Source organism: Salmo salar, chromosome 07, assembly GCF_965601325.2.
Source record: "Salmo salar chromosome 07, fSalSal1, whole genome shotgun sequence".
Classification (NCBI taxonomy): Eukaryota; Metazoa; Chordata; class Actinopteri; order Salmoniformes; family Salmonidae; genus Salmo; species Salmo salar.
Window position 1 is genome coordinate 3,720,608 of NC_138297.1, and position 17,856 is coordinate 3,738,463.

Sequence of the window (17,856 nt, forward strand, 5' to 3'; positions counted from 1 at the left end):
AGGTCTGTGTGTGTGGTTGTCTGTCTGACTGTGTGTGGTTGTCTGTCTGTCTGTGTGTGGTTGTCTGTCTATCTGTGTGTGTGGTTGTCTGTCTGTCTGACTGTGTGTGTGGTTGTCTGTCTGACTGTGTGTGGTTGTCTGTCTGTCTGTGTGTGTGGTTGTCTGTCTGTCTGTGTGTGTGGTTGTCTGTCTGACTGTGTGTGTGTGTCTGTCTGTCTGTGTGTGGTTGTCTGTCTGACTGTGTGTGTGGTTGTCTGTCTGACTGTGTGTGGTTGTCTGTCTGTCTGTGTGTGTGGTTGTCTGTCTGACTGTGTGTGTGGTTGTCTGTCTGTCTGTCTGTGTGTGTGGTTGTCTGTCTGACTGTGTGTGGTTGTCTGTCTGTCTGTGTGTGTGGTTGTCTGTCTGTCTGTGTGTGTGGTTGTCTGTCTGACTGTGTGTGTGGTTGTCTGTCTGTCTGACTGTGTGTGTGGTTGTCTGTCTGACTGTGTGTGGTTGTCTGTGTGTGGTTGTCTGTCTGTCTGTCTGTGTGTGTGGTTGTCTGTCTGACTGTGTGTGTGGTTGTCTGTCTGTGTGTGTGGTTGTCTGTCTGTGTGTGTGGTTGTCTGTCTGACTGTGTGTGTGTGTCTGTCTGTCTGTCTGTGTGTGTGGTTGTCTGTCTGTCTGTGTGTGGTTGTCTGTCTGTCTGTCTGACTGTGTGTGTGGTTGTCTGTCTGTCTGTCTGTCTGTGTGTGTGGTTGTCTGTCTGACTGTGTGTGTGGTTGTCTGTCTGTCTGTCTGTCTGTGTGGTTGTCTGTCTGTCTGTCTGTGTGGTTGTCTGTCTGTCTGTCTGTGTGTGTGGTTGTCTGTCTGTCTGTGTGTGTGGTTGTCTGTCTGTCTGTCTGTCTGTGTGTGTGGTTGTCTGTCTGACTGTGTGTGTGGTTGTCTGTCTGTGTGTGTGGTTGTCTGTCTGTGTGTGTGGTTGTCTGTCTGACTGTGTGTGTGTGTCTGTCTGTCTGTCTGTGTGTGTGGTTGTCTGTCTGTCTGTGTGTGGTTGTCTGTCTGTCTGTCTGACCTGTGTGTGTAGGTTGTCTGTCTGTCTGTGGAACTGTCAATAGGAGTGTGTCAGGTTGTCTGTCTGAACTGTGCAATAGTGTGGTTGTCAGTCTGTCTGTCTGATCTGTGCGGTTGTCTGTCTGACTGTCGGTGTGTGAGGATGTCTGTCTGTCTGTGTGTGACTGGTTGTCTGTCTGATCTGTCTGTAGTGTGTGGTTGTCTGTCTGTCTGTCTGTGTCGGTTGTCTGTCTGTCTGTCTGTGTGGTTGATCTGTCAATAGGTCTGGGTCTGTGTGTCTGATTGGATTTCACGGGCATTATAGGAGGGGACAGGGTGTCTGAGGAACAGGCAATAGGAGGGGACAGGGTGTCTGAGGAACAGGCAATAGGAAGGGACAGGGTGTCTGAGGAACAGGCAATAGGAGGGGACAGGGTGTCTGAGGAACAGGCAATAGGAGGGGACAGGGTGTCTGAGGAACAGGCAATAGGAGGGGACAGGGTGTCTGAGGAACAGGCAATAGGAGGGGACAGGGTGTCTGAGGAACAGGCAATAGGAGGGGACAGGGTGTCTGAGGAACAGGCAATAGGAGGGGACAGGGTGTCTGAGGAACGGGCAATAGGAGGGGACAGGGTGTGGAACAGGCAATAGGAAGGGGACAGGGTGTCTGAGGAACGGGCAATAGGAGGGGACAGGGTGTGGAACAGGCAATAGGAATGGGCAGGGTGTCTGAGGAACGGTCACTCAGTTCGGAGAAGAAATCCAAGAAAACACAACCTGAGAGATAAACATTACCACTATGGTTATTATCATTATATTTTTTTTATTTTTATTTATTTCACCTTTATTTAACCAGGTAGGCCAGTTGAGAACAAGTCCTTTATTTAACCAGGTAGGCTAGTTGAGAACAAGTCCTTTATTTAACCAGGTAGACCAGTTGAGAACAAGTTCTCATTGACAATTGCGACCTGGCCAAGATAAAGCAAAGCAGTTCGACAACATACAACAACACAGAGTTACACATGGAATAAACAAAACATACAATCAATAATACAGAAGAGAAATCTATTGTGGCAGACCAGGGGGGTTTGGTCAAGACGTTTTTCAGAAACAGACAGAGAAAGATTAGCTCAGTTTTTCAAGGGTGTTTATTTAAATAATAGATCAAAAAGAAAAGGATAGATCTCCCCTATGTCCTCTCTGGGACACCGTCATCTGGGCTTCGTGTCTTGCTGTTTCCTGTCGGGCACAAAACTGAACTCCTTCTTGTTACCTCTGCAACCGTCAACAATAACAGGGGAGTCCTTTCTTCCCCCCCCCCACTCTTCCGGTGTGCTGCCCTTCTGGCAGATTTATGGGCCTTGCACCGCTGGTGAGCAATCAGCCCTTGATTACTCACCAGCTCCCCAATTAGTCATGGGCGGAGAGCCCGTCGTGACCTGGCACGTCCAGCAGATGGAGCCATCGCCTCGTGATGTATTACTCCATCAAATCAAATTAAATGTATTTATATAGCCCTTCTTACATCAGCTGATATCTCAAAGTGCTGTACAGAAACCCAGCCTAAAACCCCCCAAACAGCAAGCAATGCAGGTTTAGAAGCATGGTGGCTAGGAAAAACTCCCTAGAAAGGCCAAAACCTAGGAAGAAACCTAGAGAGGAACCAGGCTATGAGGGATGGCCAGTCCTCTTCTGGCTGTGCTGGGGTGAAGATTATAACAGAACATGGCCAAGGTGTTGAAATGTTCATAAAATGACCAGCAGGGTCAAATAATAATAATCACAGTAGTTGTCGAGGGTGCAACAGGTCAGCACCTCAGGAGTAAATGTCAGTTGGCTTTTTCATAGCCGATCTTTGAGAGTATTTCTACCGCTCCTGCCGTCTCTAGAGAGTTGAAAACAGCAGGTCTGGGACAGGTAGCACGTCCGGTGAACAGGTCTGGGACAGCAGGTCTGGGACAGGTAGCACGTCCGGTGAACAGGTCAGGGTTCCATAGCCGCAGGCAGAACAGTTGAAACTGGAGCAGCAGCACGGCCAGGTGGACTGGGGACAGCAAGGAGTCATCATGCCAGGTAGTCCTGAGGCATGGTCCTAGGGCTCAGGTCCTCCGAGAGAAAGACAGAAAGAGAGAGAGCATATTTAAATTCACACAGGACACCGGAAAAGACAAGAGAAATACTCCAGATGTGACAGACTGACCCTAGCCCCCCGACACATAAACTACTGCAGCATAAATACTGGAGGCTGAGACAGGAGGGGTCAGGAGACACTGTGGCCCCATCCGATGATACCCCCGGACAGGGCCAAACAGGCAGGATATAACCCCACCCACTTTGCCAAACCACTACACCTCCACACCACTAGAGGGATATCTTCAACCACCAACTTACCATCCTGAGACAAGGCCGAGAGTATAGCCCACGAAGATCTCCGCCACGGCACAACCCAAGGGGGGGGGCGCCAACCCAGTTATCTAACATGCAAAGTAGATAATAAGTACTAAGTAGTTGAAATGTTGCTAATTAGCTAAAATGCTCAAGTTGTCCGTGACGAGATTCAAACTCTCAACCTTTGGGTTGCTAGACGTTCGCGTTATACACACACCCAACCACCCAACTTTAATTTTCCACCTTAAGTAACCATATGTCTTATGTAACCATACCAAACGTAACATATCATACTAAAAGGAGTGTCTCTGATTTACGTACAGAACGATACGAAATGCTCTGAGACCAGGTTGCCTTTTTCCTAATCTTCCGGTAAGGACTATATTATCTTGTCGTTTCGTCTCATTTATGTTTTCTTGCTGGTCCAATTCATCTTTCTAAAGTTTGCAAGTTTGTTTCCAAATGGTTAATTTTGTTGTCTTGTTCATTCACGCTCACTCCTTGTTTGTGCGTGTTTGACATAAACTAACCCTACTTTTTTCGAAAACAGATTGTAACAGTTTGTTGTGGTGAGCATTGAGAGCATTTTAGCTATGTTTTCCTGGATCTCCTTCAGCTGTTCATTGCTCTTGGTTTTCCTTCTCCAAGATGCACCTTTTCCTCTTGTTGGATTCATGTCGCCGCGCCGCTTTACCAACTGATTGGTTCGCTGTTGTACATAACTGACCGCTCACTCTCTCCCAGTTGCTTGGGAATATATTGATTTATCGATCAAATAAGTTGTAAACACCATTCAGACAAAGCTAACACCATGTTATTCTACCGTGGGGAAGTTGCAAAACACCATTCAGACAAAGCTAACACCATGTTATTTTGTAGTGGTTTTATTACCAAGGCAACAGAAGAAGGTCGTTGAATAAATCAGCTGACATGTCAATGGCATCCTAATGCTGAATAGAAGCATGGTCTGCTATGGTGTGAGTAAGCTGTGTTATTGTCTGTAGTAACATGTCTGTAATAATGATTAGCTGTAGTTCACTCTATTGCAGGGTGTATATATATATATATATGGTATTGAATTGTTGTATGGATTAATATATATTAAATGAATGAAACGGATAACGACAAAATAATGTCAACAATAAAATACCATTGTTATCCAAAAAAATGATTAATTACAAAATATTAAAACAATAGTAATTATAGTAACGAAACATAATTATATCATAATATTATGTCAAACTTGACATTAGTGTTTTATAAACATCATTTATAAAGTTATTTATAATTAATCTATTGTTACGGCATGGAAAATACAACACCAACATGGCTTCCTCTGTGTCCAAACTCTCTCTCCTTGACTGGTTCTGATTTTCAACCCTTCTTTTCTGAATTGTGTCCAACTCCCCCTTTTAGAAACTCACTCGCCAGCTTGTCTCAGCCAGTCAGGGTGAAGGGGAGGAGTCACGAGACAGGAAGGAACACACTCTGGACCAATAACACTCCTCCTACGTGCAAAAAGTAATGTTACTGGCGATGTCACCAGTAAAGTCACCGCTCATTTCACCGGGGACTTCGCTACTGATGTCAATGAGGGCATGGCCGGTGATGTCGCCGACAATGTCACCGGGGGCGTCGCCAATCAGGTCAACATCAGAGACGTCACGAATGAAGTCGCCACTCGCAGTGATGTCGGCGGAAGTGTCACCAGTGATTTCAACGATTTCACTGATGTCGGTGGCGGGGGTGTCGCCACCAGCGTGCGAAACCCCTGCACTGGTCTCCGATTCTTTCTCCTCGCTGTCCTCGTCCCAATCAGAAGAAATGAAACCGGAGGGGGCGGAGTAAGAGTGTGGCTTTGGGGTGTGGCCTAGCCCCTGGTAGTGACCCGACAGAGGGGAGGCGGGGACGGAGACGGTTTCCGTGACGATGATGTCTTGCTCTGACCCCCCCTGGGACGCAGCCGACAGGAGACCTAATAATAATAATAATAATAATTACAAGATAATCTCAAAGTGCATAAAATCTTACAAAATAAAATAAACTGACTAATAATGTAAATATAACAGATCAGAAATACCAAATCTATAACTGTATGACCTGTGTGTTCAGTGTGTTCAGGATGGCCAGAGAGACCTGTGTGTTCAGAGTAGAGGTCGGCCGATTAATCGGAATGGCCGATTAATTAGGGCCGATTCAAGTTTTCATAACAATCGGTAATCGGTATTGTTGGCCACCGATTTGCCGTTTAAAAAAAAAAAAAAATGTACCCCTTTATTTAACTAGGCAAGTCAGATTAAGAACACATTCTTATTTTCAATGACGGCCTAGGAACGGGGGTTAACTGCCTTGTTCAGGGGGGATTCGGGGATTCGTTTTTGCAACCTTCTGGTTACTAGTCCAACGCTCTAACCACCTGCCTTACATTGCACTCCACGAGGAGCCTGCGTGGCAGGCTGACTACCTGTTACGCGAGGGCAGCAAGAAGCCAAGGTAAGTTGCTAGCTAGCATTAAACGTATCTAATGAAAAACTATCAATCTTAACATAATCACTAGTTAACTACACATGGTTGTTGATATTACTAGTTTATCTAACGTGTCCTGCGTTGCATATAATCGATGCGGTGCCTGTTAATTTCTCATCGAATCACAGCCTACTACGACAAACGGGTGATGATTTAACAAGCGCATTGGCGAAAAAAGCACTGCCGTTGCACCAATGTACCTAACCATAAACATCAACGCCTTTCTTTAAAATCAATACGCAAGTTAATATTTTTAAACCTGCATATTTAGTTAATATTGCCTGCTAACATGAAATTGTGTCACTGCTCTTGCGTTCATTGCCTGGCTCGTTGCGAACTAATTTGCCGGAATTTTACATAATTATGACATACCATTGAAGGTTGTGCCATGTAACAGGAATATTTAGACTTAAGGATGCCACCTGTTAGATAAAATACGGAACGGTTCCGTATTTCACTGAAAGAAAAAAAACGTTTTGTTTTCGAGATGATAGTTTCAAGGTTTCGACCATATTAATGACCAAAGACTCGTATTTCTGTGTGTTTATTATGTTATAATTAAGTCTATGATTTGATAGAGCAGTCTGACTGAGCGGTGGTAGGCACCAGCAGGCTCGTAAGCATTCATTCAAACAGCACTTTCGTGCGTTTTGCCAGCAGCTCTTCGCAATGCGTTGCGCTGTTTATGACTTCAAGCCTGTCAATTCCCAAGATTAGGCTGGCGTAACCGATGTGAAATGGCTAGCTAGTTAGCGGGTGCGCGCTAATAGCGTTTCAAACGTCACTCGCTCTGAGACTTGGAGTAGTTGTTCCCCTTGCTCTGCATGGGTAACGCTGCTTCGAGGGTGGCTGTTGTCGATGTGTTCCTGGTTCGAGCCCAGGTAGGAGCGAGGAGATGGACAGAAGCTATACTGTTACACTGGCAATACTAAAGTCCCTATAAGAACATCCAATAGTCAAAGGTATATGAAATACAAATCGTATAGAGAGAAATAGTCCTATAATTCCTATAATAACTACAACCTAAAACTTCTTACCTGGGAATATTGAAGACTCATGTTAAAAGGAACCACCAGCTTTCATATGTTCTCATGTTCTGAGCGAGGAACTTAAACGTTAGCTTTCTTACATGGCACATATTTCACTTTTACTTTGTTCTCCAACACTTTTTTTTGCATTATTTAAACCAAATTGAACATGTTTCATTATTTATTTGAGGCTAAATTGATTTTATTTATGTATTATATTAAGTTAAAATAAGTGTTCATTCAGTATTGTTGTAATTTTCATTATTACAAATAAAAATACCATTTTTTTTTTTTTTTTAATCGGCCGATTAATCGGTATCGGATTTTTGGGTCCTCCAATAATTGGTATCGGCGTTGAAAAATCATAATCGGTCGACCTCTAGTTCAATGTGTTCAGTACGGCCAGACAGACCTGTGTGTTCAGTACGGCCAGACAGACCTGTGTGTTCAGTACGGCCAGACAGACCTGTGTGTTCAGTACGGCCAGACAGACCTGTGTGTTCAGTACGGCCAGACAGACCTGAGTGTTCAGGACGGCCAGACAGACCTGTGTGTTCAGTGTGTTCAGGACGGCCGGTGGAGCCAAAGTACATCTTATTGGGTCTGCCCAGGACCGTCCGACCTGAAGGGGGAGGGGTGGTGTTATTACGCAGGGACAGGACCAGGTTAGTGGTAGCTACACACACACACACACACACACACACACACACACACACACACACACACACACACACACACACACACAGCAGAGAGAGAGAGTACACATACACACACACACACACACACACACACACACACACAGAGTACACACACAAAGAGAGTATACACAGGTCAACCTTGACAGCAACATTCATTTGACATTGGGAGTAACATTGAGCTAACATGTAGTTAGCATATCCATTGGGTAACATTGAACTAATGTTTAGTTAGCATCTATCCATTGGGTAACATTGCGCAATCGTTTAGTTAGCATCTATCCATTGGGTAACATTGCGCAATCGTTTAGTTAACATCTATCCATTGTTGTTGGGTAACATTGAGCTAATGTTTAGTTAGCGTCAATCCATTGTTGTTGGGTAACATTGAGCTAATGTTTAGTTAGCGTCAATCCATTGTTGTTGGGTAACGTTGAGCTAATGTTTAGTTAGCATCTATCCATTGCTGTTGGGTAACATTGAGCTAATGTTTAGTTAGCATCTATCCATTGCTGTTGGGTAACATTGAGCTAATGTTTAGTTAGCACCTATCCATTGTTGTTGGGTGACATTGAGCTAATGTTTAGTTAGCATCTATCCATTGCTGTTGGGTAACATTGAGCTAATGTTTAGTTAGCATCTATCCATTGTTGTTGGGTAACATTGAGCTAATGTTTAGTTAGCATCTATCCATTGCTGTTGGGTAACATTGAGCTAATGTTTAGGTAGCATCTATCCATTGTTGTTGGGTAACATTGAGCTAATGTTTAGTTAGCATCTATCCATTGTTGTTGGGTAACATTGAGCTAATGTTTAGTTAGCATCTATCCATTGCTGTTGGGTAACATTGAGCTAATGTTTAGTTAGCATCTATCCATTGTTGTTGGGTAACATTGAGCTAATGTTTAGTTAGCATCTATCCATTGTTGTTGGGTAACATTGAGCTAATGTTTAGTTAGCATCTATCCATTGGGTAACATTGCGCTAACGTTTAGTTAGCATCTATCCATTGCTGTTGGGTAACATTGAGCTAATGTTTAGTTAGCATCTATCCATTGTTGTTGGGTAACATTGAGCTAATGTTTAGTTAGCATCTATCCATTGCTGTTGGGTAACATTGAGCTAATGTTTAGTTAGCATCTATCCATTGGGTAACATTGCGCTAACGTTTAGTTAGCATCTATCCATTGCTGTTGGGTAACATTGAGCTAATGTTTAGTTAGCATCTATCCATTGCTGTTGGGTAACATTGAGCTAATGTTTAGTTAGCATCTATCCATTGCTGTTGGGTAACATTGAGCTAATGTTTAGTTAGCATCTATCCATTGCTGTTGGGTAACATTGAGCTAATGTTTAGTTAGCATCTATCCATTGCTGTTGGGTAACATTGAGCTAATGTTGAACATAGTTAAGCATCCTGTGATCCCGCCCCTACTCACCTACGTGTTGGACCTGCTCTGAGATGTCTGCTCTGATGTCAGACACGTCCCACATGGCCATGAAGGAGTCAAAACAGCTTCCCTCCTCTGCCTCCAGTATGTAGGGTTTATAGGTAAAGCTGTAGTGGTGGGCAATGGCTGCTAGAAACATCTCTACGCAGATGATAAAGTCCTGGAGTAGGGAGGAAGAGGAAGAGGAAGAGAGAGAGAGAGAGAGAGAGAGAGAGAGAGAGAGGTGGGTTTATAGGTACAGCTGTAGTGTACTGGAAACATTTCTACACAGATGATAAAGTCCTGCAGTAGGGAGGGAGAGAGAGAGAGTTAGAGAGGTGGGTTTATAGGTACAGCTGTAGTGTAGTGGAAACATCTCTACACAGATGTATTGTCGGGGTGTGGAAGGGTTAGGTGTGTGTGTGTGTGTGTGTGTGTGTGTGTGTGTGTGTGTGTGTGTGTGTGTGTGTGTGTGTGTGTGTGTGTGTGTGTGTACCTGTAGTCCAGTGGCTACAGCCTCAACACTGTCCCAGTCCCAGGTGTGTTTATCAGAGATCACTCCGACTTTCACCAGTATAGCTATCAACACTGCCTGCCTGGAGAGATGGAGGGATGGGAGAGAAAGAGAGAGGGAGGGAGGGAAAGAGAGAGTCGAGGGAGACGGGAAGAGAGAGAGAGAGAGAGAGAGAGAGAGACAGAGAGAGAGAGACAGAGAGAGACAGAGAGAGAGAGAGAGAGAGAGAGAGAGAGAGAGAGAGAGAGAGACAGAGAGAGAGAGAGAGAGAGAGAGAGAGAGAGAGAGAGAGAGAGAGAGAGAGAGAGAGAGAGAGAGAGACAGAGAGAGAGAGAGAGAGAGAGAGAGAGAGAGAGAGGGAGGGAAAGAGAGAGAGGGAGAGAGACGAGAGAGAATTGTTGCCTTTCTCCTTTTGTGGTACCCAGCACTCACACACAACGCTAAGCAACAGTCAGAAAAAACCCAGGTCATGTGTTCTAATAGACATTCTTGATTCACTGAAAACACGCATCCCTCCTCCTCTTACCAGAACGAGACGAAGACGACCATTTTAACACAGAGGAACTTCCCGACAGGTCTAATCTGACTCAGTTCATCCTTCAAGGCTTTATACAGCAGCACCAGACAATACATGGCAAACTGGAGAGAGAGAGACAGAGAGAGAGAGAGAGAGAGAGAGTAAGCATTAGCCTTGCTATTGAGAAAGGCCGCCGTAGGCAGACCTGGCTCTCAAGAGAAGACAGGCTATGTGCAACACTGCCTACAAAATGAGGTGGAAACTGAGCTGTACTTCCTAACCTCCTGCCAAATGTATGACCATATCAGAGACACATATTCCCTCAGATTACACAGACCCACAAAGAATTCGAAAACAAATCCAATTTTGATAAACCACAGTGATTTTACAACACTGTATATAGACATACACTACCGGTCAAAAGCTTTAGAACACCTACTACTCATTCAAGGGTTTTTCTTTATTTTTACTATTTTCTACTGTTTCCTAAACACAACACTGTTACACTAACCTATATACTATATATATCTACTGTTTCCTAAACACAACACTGTAACACTAACCTATATACTATATATATCTACTGTTTCCTAAACACAACACTGTTACACTAACCTATATACTATATATATCTACTGTTTCCTAAACACAACACTGTTACACTAACATATACTATATATCTACTGTTTCCTAAACACAACACTGTTACACTAACCTATATACTATATATATCTACTGTTTCCTAAACACAACACTGTTACACTAACCTATATACTATATATATCTACTGTTTCCTAAACACAACACTGTTACACTAACCTATATACTATATATATCTACTGTTTCCTAAACACAACACTGTTACACTAACCTATATACTATATATATCTACTGTTTCCTAAACACAACACTGTTACACTAACCTATATACTATATATATCTACTGTTTCCTAAACACAACACTGTTACACTAACCTATATACTATATATATCTACTGTTTCCTAAACACAACACTGTTACACTAACCTATATACTATATATATCTACTGTTTCCTAAACACAACACTGTTACACTAACCTATATACTATATATATCTACTGTTTCCTAAACACAACACTGTAACACTAACCTATATACTATATATATCTACTGTTTCCTAAACACAACACTGTTACACTAACCTATATACTATATATATCTACTGTTTCCTAAACACAACACTGTTACACTAACCTATATACTATATATATCTACTGTTTCCTAAACACAACACTGTTACACTAACCTATATACTATATATATCTACTGTTTCCTAAACACAACACTGTTACACTAACTATATATCTACTGTTTCCTAAACACAACACTGTTACACTAACCTATATACTATATATATCTACTGTTTCCTAAACACAACACTGTACACTAACCTATATACTATATATATCTACTGTTTCCTAAACACAACACTGTTACACTAACCTATATATCTACTGTTTCCTAAACACAACACTGTTACACTAACCTATATACTATATATTATCTACTGTTTCCTAAACACAACACTGTTACACTAACCTATATACTATATATATCTACTGTTTCCTAAACACAACACTGTAACACTAACCTATATAGTATATATATCTACTGTTCCTAAACACAACACTGTTACACTAACCTATATACTATATATATCTACTGTTTCCTAAACACAACACTGTTACACTAACCTATATACTATATATATCTACTGTTTCCTAAACACAACACTGTTACACTAACCTATATACTATATATATCTACTGTTTCCTAAACACAACACTGTTACACTAACCTATATACTATATATATCTACTGTTTCCTAAACACAACACTGTATACACTAACCTATCATAACTATATATATCTACTGTTTCCTAAACACAACACTGTAACACTAACCTATATACTATATATATCTACTGTTTCCTAAACACAACACTGTTACACTAACCTATATCCTATATATATCTACTGTTTCCTAAACACAACACTGTAACACTAACCTATATACTATATATATCTACTGTTTCCTAAACACAACACTGTAACACTAACCTATATACTATATATATCTAACTGTTTCCTAAACACAACACTGTTACACTAACCTATATACTATATATATCTACTGTTTCCTAAACACAACACTGTAACACTAACCTATATACTATATATATCTACTGTTTCCTAAACACAACACTGTAACACTAACCTATATACTATATATATCTACTGTTTCCTAAACACAACACTGTAACACTAACCTATATACTAAATATATCTACTGTTTCCTAAACACAACACTGTTACACTAACCTATATACTATATATATCTACTGTTTCCTAAACACAACACTGTAACACTAACCTATATACTATATATATCTACTGTTTCCTAAACACAACACTGTTACACTAACCTATATACTATATATATCTACTGTTTCCTAAACACAACACTGTATACACTAACCTATATACTATATATATCTACTGTTTCCTAAACACAACACTGTTACACTAACCTATATACTATATATATCTACTGTTTCCTAAACACAACACTGTTACACTAACCTATATACTATATATATCTACTGTTTCCTAAACACAACACTGTAACACTAACCTATATACTATATATATCTACTGTTTCCTAAACACAACACTGTAACACTAACCTATATACTATATATATCTACTGTTTCCTAAACACAACACTGTAACACTAACCTATATATCTACTGTTTCCTAAACACAACACTGTTACACTAACCTATATACTATATATATCTACTGTTTCCTAAACACAACACTGTTACACTAACCTATATACTATATATATCTACTGTTTCCTAAACACAACACTGTTACACTAACCTATATACTATATATATCTACTGTTTCCTAAACACAACACTGTTACACTAACCTATATACTATATATATCTACTGTTTCCTAAACACAACACTGTAACACTAACCTATATACTATATATATCTACTGTTTCCTAAACACAACACTGTAACACTAACCTATATACTATATATATCTACTGTTTCCTAAACACAACACTGTAACACTAACCTATATATCTACTGTTTCCTAAACACAACACTGTTACACTAACCTATATACTATATATATCTACTGTTTCCTAAACACAACACTGTAACACTAACCTATATACTATATATATCTACTGTTTCCTAAACACAACACTGTAACACTAACCTATATACTATATATATCTACTGTTTCCTAAACACAACACTGTTACACTAACCTATATACTAAATATATCTACTGTTTCCTAAACACAACACTGTTACACTAACCTATATACTATATATATCTACTGTTTCCTAGAACACTAACTTACTGTTACACTAACCTATATACTATATATATCTACTGTTTCCTAAACACAACACTGTAACACTAACCTATATACTATATATATCTACTGTTTCCTAAACACAACACTGTTACACTAACCTATATATCTACTGTTTCCTAAACACAACACTGTAACACTAACCTATATACTATATATATCTACTGTTTCCTAAACACAACACTGTAACACTAACCTATATACTATATATATCTACTGTTTCCTAACACAACACTGTTACACTAACCTATATACTATATATATCTACTGTTTCCTAAACACAACACTGTTACACTAACCTATATATCTACTGTTTCCTAAACACAACACTGTAACACTAACCTATATACTATATATATCTACTGTTTCCTAAACACAACACTGTAACACTAACCTATATACTATATATATCTACTGTTTCCTAAACACAACACTGTAACACTAACCTATATATCTACTGTTTCCTAAACACAACACTGTTACACTAACCTATATACTATATATATCTACTGTTTCCTAAACACAACACTGTAACACTAACCTATATACTATATATATCTACTGTTTCCTAAACACAACACTGTAACACTAACCTATATACTATATATATCTACTGTTTCCTAAACACAACACTGTTACACTAACCTATATATCTACTGTTTCCTAAACACAACACTGTAACACTAACCTATATACTATATATATCTACTGTTTCCTAAACACAACACTGTTACACTAACCTATATACTATATATATCTACTGTTTCCTAAACGACAACACTGTAACACTAACCTATATACTATATATATCTACTGTTTCCTAAACACAACACTGTTACACTAACCTATATACTATATATATCTACTGTTTCCTAAACACAACACTGTAACACTAACCTATATACTATATATATCTACTGTTTCCTAAACACAACACTGTAACACTAACCTATATATCTACTGTTTCCTAAACACAACACTGTTACACTAACCTATATACTATATATATCTACTGTTTCCTAAACACAACACTGTAACACTAACCTATATACTATATATATCTACTGTTTCCTAAACACAACACTGTTACACTAACCTATATACTATATATATCTACTGTTTCCTAAACACAACACTGAAACACTAACCTATATACTATATATATCTACTGTTTCCTAAACACAACACTGTTACACTAACCTATATACTATATATATCTACTGTTTCCTAAACACAACACTGTTACACTAACCTATATATCTACTGTTTCCTAAACACAACACTGTTACACTAACCTATATACTATAATATATCTACTGTTTCCTAAACACAACACTGTAACACTAACCTATATACTATATATATCTACTGTTTCCTAAACACAACACTGTTACACTAACCTATATACTATATATATCTACTGTTTCCTAAACACAACACTGTAACACTAACCTATATACTATATATATCTACTGTTTCCTAAACACAACACTGTTACACTAACCTATATACTATATATATCTACTGTTTCCTAAACACAACACTGTAACACTAACCTATATACTATATATATCTACTGTTTCCTAAACACAACACTGTAACACTAACCTATATACTATATATATCTACTGTTTCCTAAACACAACACTGTAACACTAACCTATATACTATATATATCTACTGTTTCCTAAACACAACACTGTTACACTAACCTATATACTATATATATCTACTGTTTCCTAAACACAACACTGTAACACTAACCTATATACTATATATATCTACTGTTTCCTAAACGACAACACTGTAACACTAACCTATATACTATATATATCTACTGTTTCCTAAACACAACACTGTAACACTAACCTATATACTATATATATCTACTGTTTCCTAAACACAACACTGTTACACTAACCTATATACTATATATATCTACTGTTTCCTAAACACAACACTGTTACACTAACCTATATATCTACTGTTTCCTAAACACAACACTGTAACACTAACCTATATACTATATATATCTACTGTTTCCTAAACACAACACTGTTACACTAACCTATATACTATATATATCTACTGTTTCCTAAACACAACACTGTAACACTAACCTATATACTATATATATCTACTGTTTCCTAAACACAACACTGTAACACTAACCTATATACTATATATATCTACTGTTTCCTAAACACAACACTGTAACACTAACCTATATACTATATATATCTACTGTTTCCTAAACACAACACTGTAACACTAACCTATATACTATATATATCTACTGTTTCCTAAACACAACACTGTAACACTAACCTATATACTATATATATCTACTGTTTCCTAAACACAACACTGTAACACTAACCTATATATCTACTGTTTCCTAAACACAACACTGTTACACTAACCTATATACTATATATATCTACTGTTTCCTAAACACAACACTGTAACACTAACCTATATACTATATATATCTACTGTTTCCTAAACACAACACTGTTACACTAACCTATATACTATATATATCTACTGTTTCCTAAACACAACACTGTTACACTAACCTATATACTATATATATCTACTGTTTCCTAAACACAACACTGTAACACTAACCTATATACTATATATATCTACTGTTTCCTAAACACAACACTGTAACACTAACCTATATACTATATATATCTACTGTTTCCTAAACACAACACTGTTACACTAACCTATATATCTACTGTTTCCTAAACACAACACTGTTACACTAACCTATATACTATATATATCTACTGTTTCCTAAACACAACACTGTTACACTAACCTATATACTATATATATCTACTGTTTCCTAAACACAACACTGTAACACTAACCTATATACTATATATATCTACTGTTTCCTAAACACAACACTGTAACACTAACCTATATATCTACTATCGCTGCATGTGAATTGGGGTGGCTTGCAGTGTGTTGACAAAATAACAGAAATGAAGAGGTCAACAGCCTAAACTCCCGTGGCTACAATGATAATAAACCTCTAGGACTTGGACAAGCATCCTTCGGGTTATTGCTGTAACATTGTCTTTACCCAGTCATGAGTAACCTCTAAGCTTTTCTGAATAGACATCCTCTCTCTCTCTCTCTCTCTGTGTCTCTCTCTCTCTGTCCCCTGCGTTGTAGCCAAGCAACGTTGCGTTTCATCCATTTAAATTCACAAGAGCTTATTTAATTTTTTCCTTCTTCTTCTAGATTCACCCACCTCTGAGGATAGAAGAAAATCAGAGAATAAACCCCGATTACCACGGTGTCCCGAGACGATTTGGTCGCGACATGGAACGGAAATCGGTGTTAAATAATAACGCGTGTGGGTCCATGTTGACGCCCACGTTACGACAAACCGTTATAGAAATCCTTCTAGCTCTGGTCCAGGGCGTTAACTGCCCGTTACGCCTCACGTCCACCGGACGCATCAAACTCTTTGCGTTTCGGCGGAAATCATAAATGTTCAATTAATTCTACGGAAAATGCGGGCTAGACATCCAGCAAAACAACACTTAAATACATCTGGTGGACATCGGGCATTACTGTAGTTTAGTGGTGGAGAAATGCGCAGTAACGTCGTGGACCAGAGCTACCGTCCTTACGGCATCATTAGGTCAGGTGGTCTGTTCACTTACCCTCCTATGTGAGCAGGGAGGGGACGGGAAAACAAAACAACACTAGCGGGTCATTTTATTAATCAATCTCTCACACTACCGTGTTTCCACCACAATCTCAGTTAATAGAACCTACCTGCTGGGCATCGGCATCGTTTATAAATGGATACGGGAAATAAAATGCTCTAGTGTTTATCCATGGCCACTAGATGTCACTACGGAGCTACCCTCTCTCTCTCTCTCTCTGTCCCTCTCTCTGTCCCTCTCCCTCTCTCTGTCCCCCTCTTGTCCCCCTCTTTCATCTCACTCTCTCTCTTTCATCTTTCCTCCCTCTCTCTGTCCCTCTCTCTGTCCCTCTCTCTGTCTCTCTCTCTGTCCCTCTCTCTGTCCCTTTCCCTCTCTCTGTCCCTCTCTCTGTCTCTCTCTCTGTCTCTCTCTCTGTCCCTCTCTCTGTCTCTCTCTCTGTCCCTCTCTCTGTCCCTCTCTCTGTCTCTCTCTCTGTCTCTCTCTCTGTCCCTCTATCTGTCCCTCACTCTGTCTTTCTCTCTGTCCCCCTCTTGTCCCCCTCTTTCATCTCACTCTCTCTCTTTCCTCCCTCTCTCTGTCCCTCTCTCTG

The 17,856-nt window shown here is 39.7% G+C and overlaps 1 protein-coding gene across 2 annotated transcripts; it reads right to left on the bottom strand.

Annotated features, from left to right (window-relative positions):
• Window positions 1-4,285: 4,285 nt before the first annotated feature.
• Window positions 4,286-10,254, bottom strand: LOC106608418 (transmembrane protein 184C). Of its 2 annotated transcripts, XM_082977311.1 has the most exons (5): window positions 10,137-10,254; window positions 9,593-9,692; window positions 9,106-9,277; window positions 7,519-7,593; window positions 4,286-5,392 (listed from the first exon to the last, which is right to left on the bottom strand). In XM_082977311.1, the coding sequence occupies exons 1-5, from the start codon at window positions 10,241-10,243 to the stop codon at window positions 4,926-4,928; spliced, it is 921 nt and encodes a 306-aa protein (XP_082833437.1). In that variant the 5' UTR covers window positions 10,244-10,254; the 3' UTR covers window positions 4,286-4,925. The 2 variants fall into 2 exon arrangements, with proteins under 2 accessions (XP_082833437.1, XP_082833436.1); XM_082977310.1 differs by lacking the exon at window positions 10,137-10,254 and having other exon boundaries at window positions 9,593-10,127.
• Window positions 10,255-17,856: the final 7,602 nt, after the last annotated feature.

Bases quoted from the DNA above. Each gene is read 5' to 3' on its own strand.
- LOC106608418 (XM_082977310.1), bottom strand. From the start codon at position 10,081: ATGACCTGGGTTTTTTCTGACTGTTGCTTAGCGTTGTGTGTGAGTGCT. The intron at 7,594-9,105 runs GTGAGTAGGGGC...CTCCCCCTTCAG, and splicing joins AGAGCAGGTCCAACACGTAG to GTCGGACGGTCCTGGGCAGA. The intron at 5,393-7,518 runs GTCTGTCTGGCC...TATTATTATTAG, and splicing joins TGAACACACTGAACACACAG to GTCTCCTGTCGGCTGCGTCC.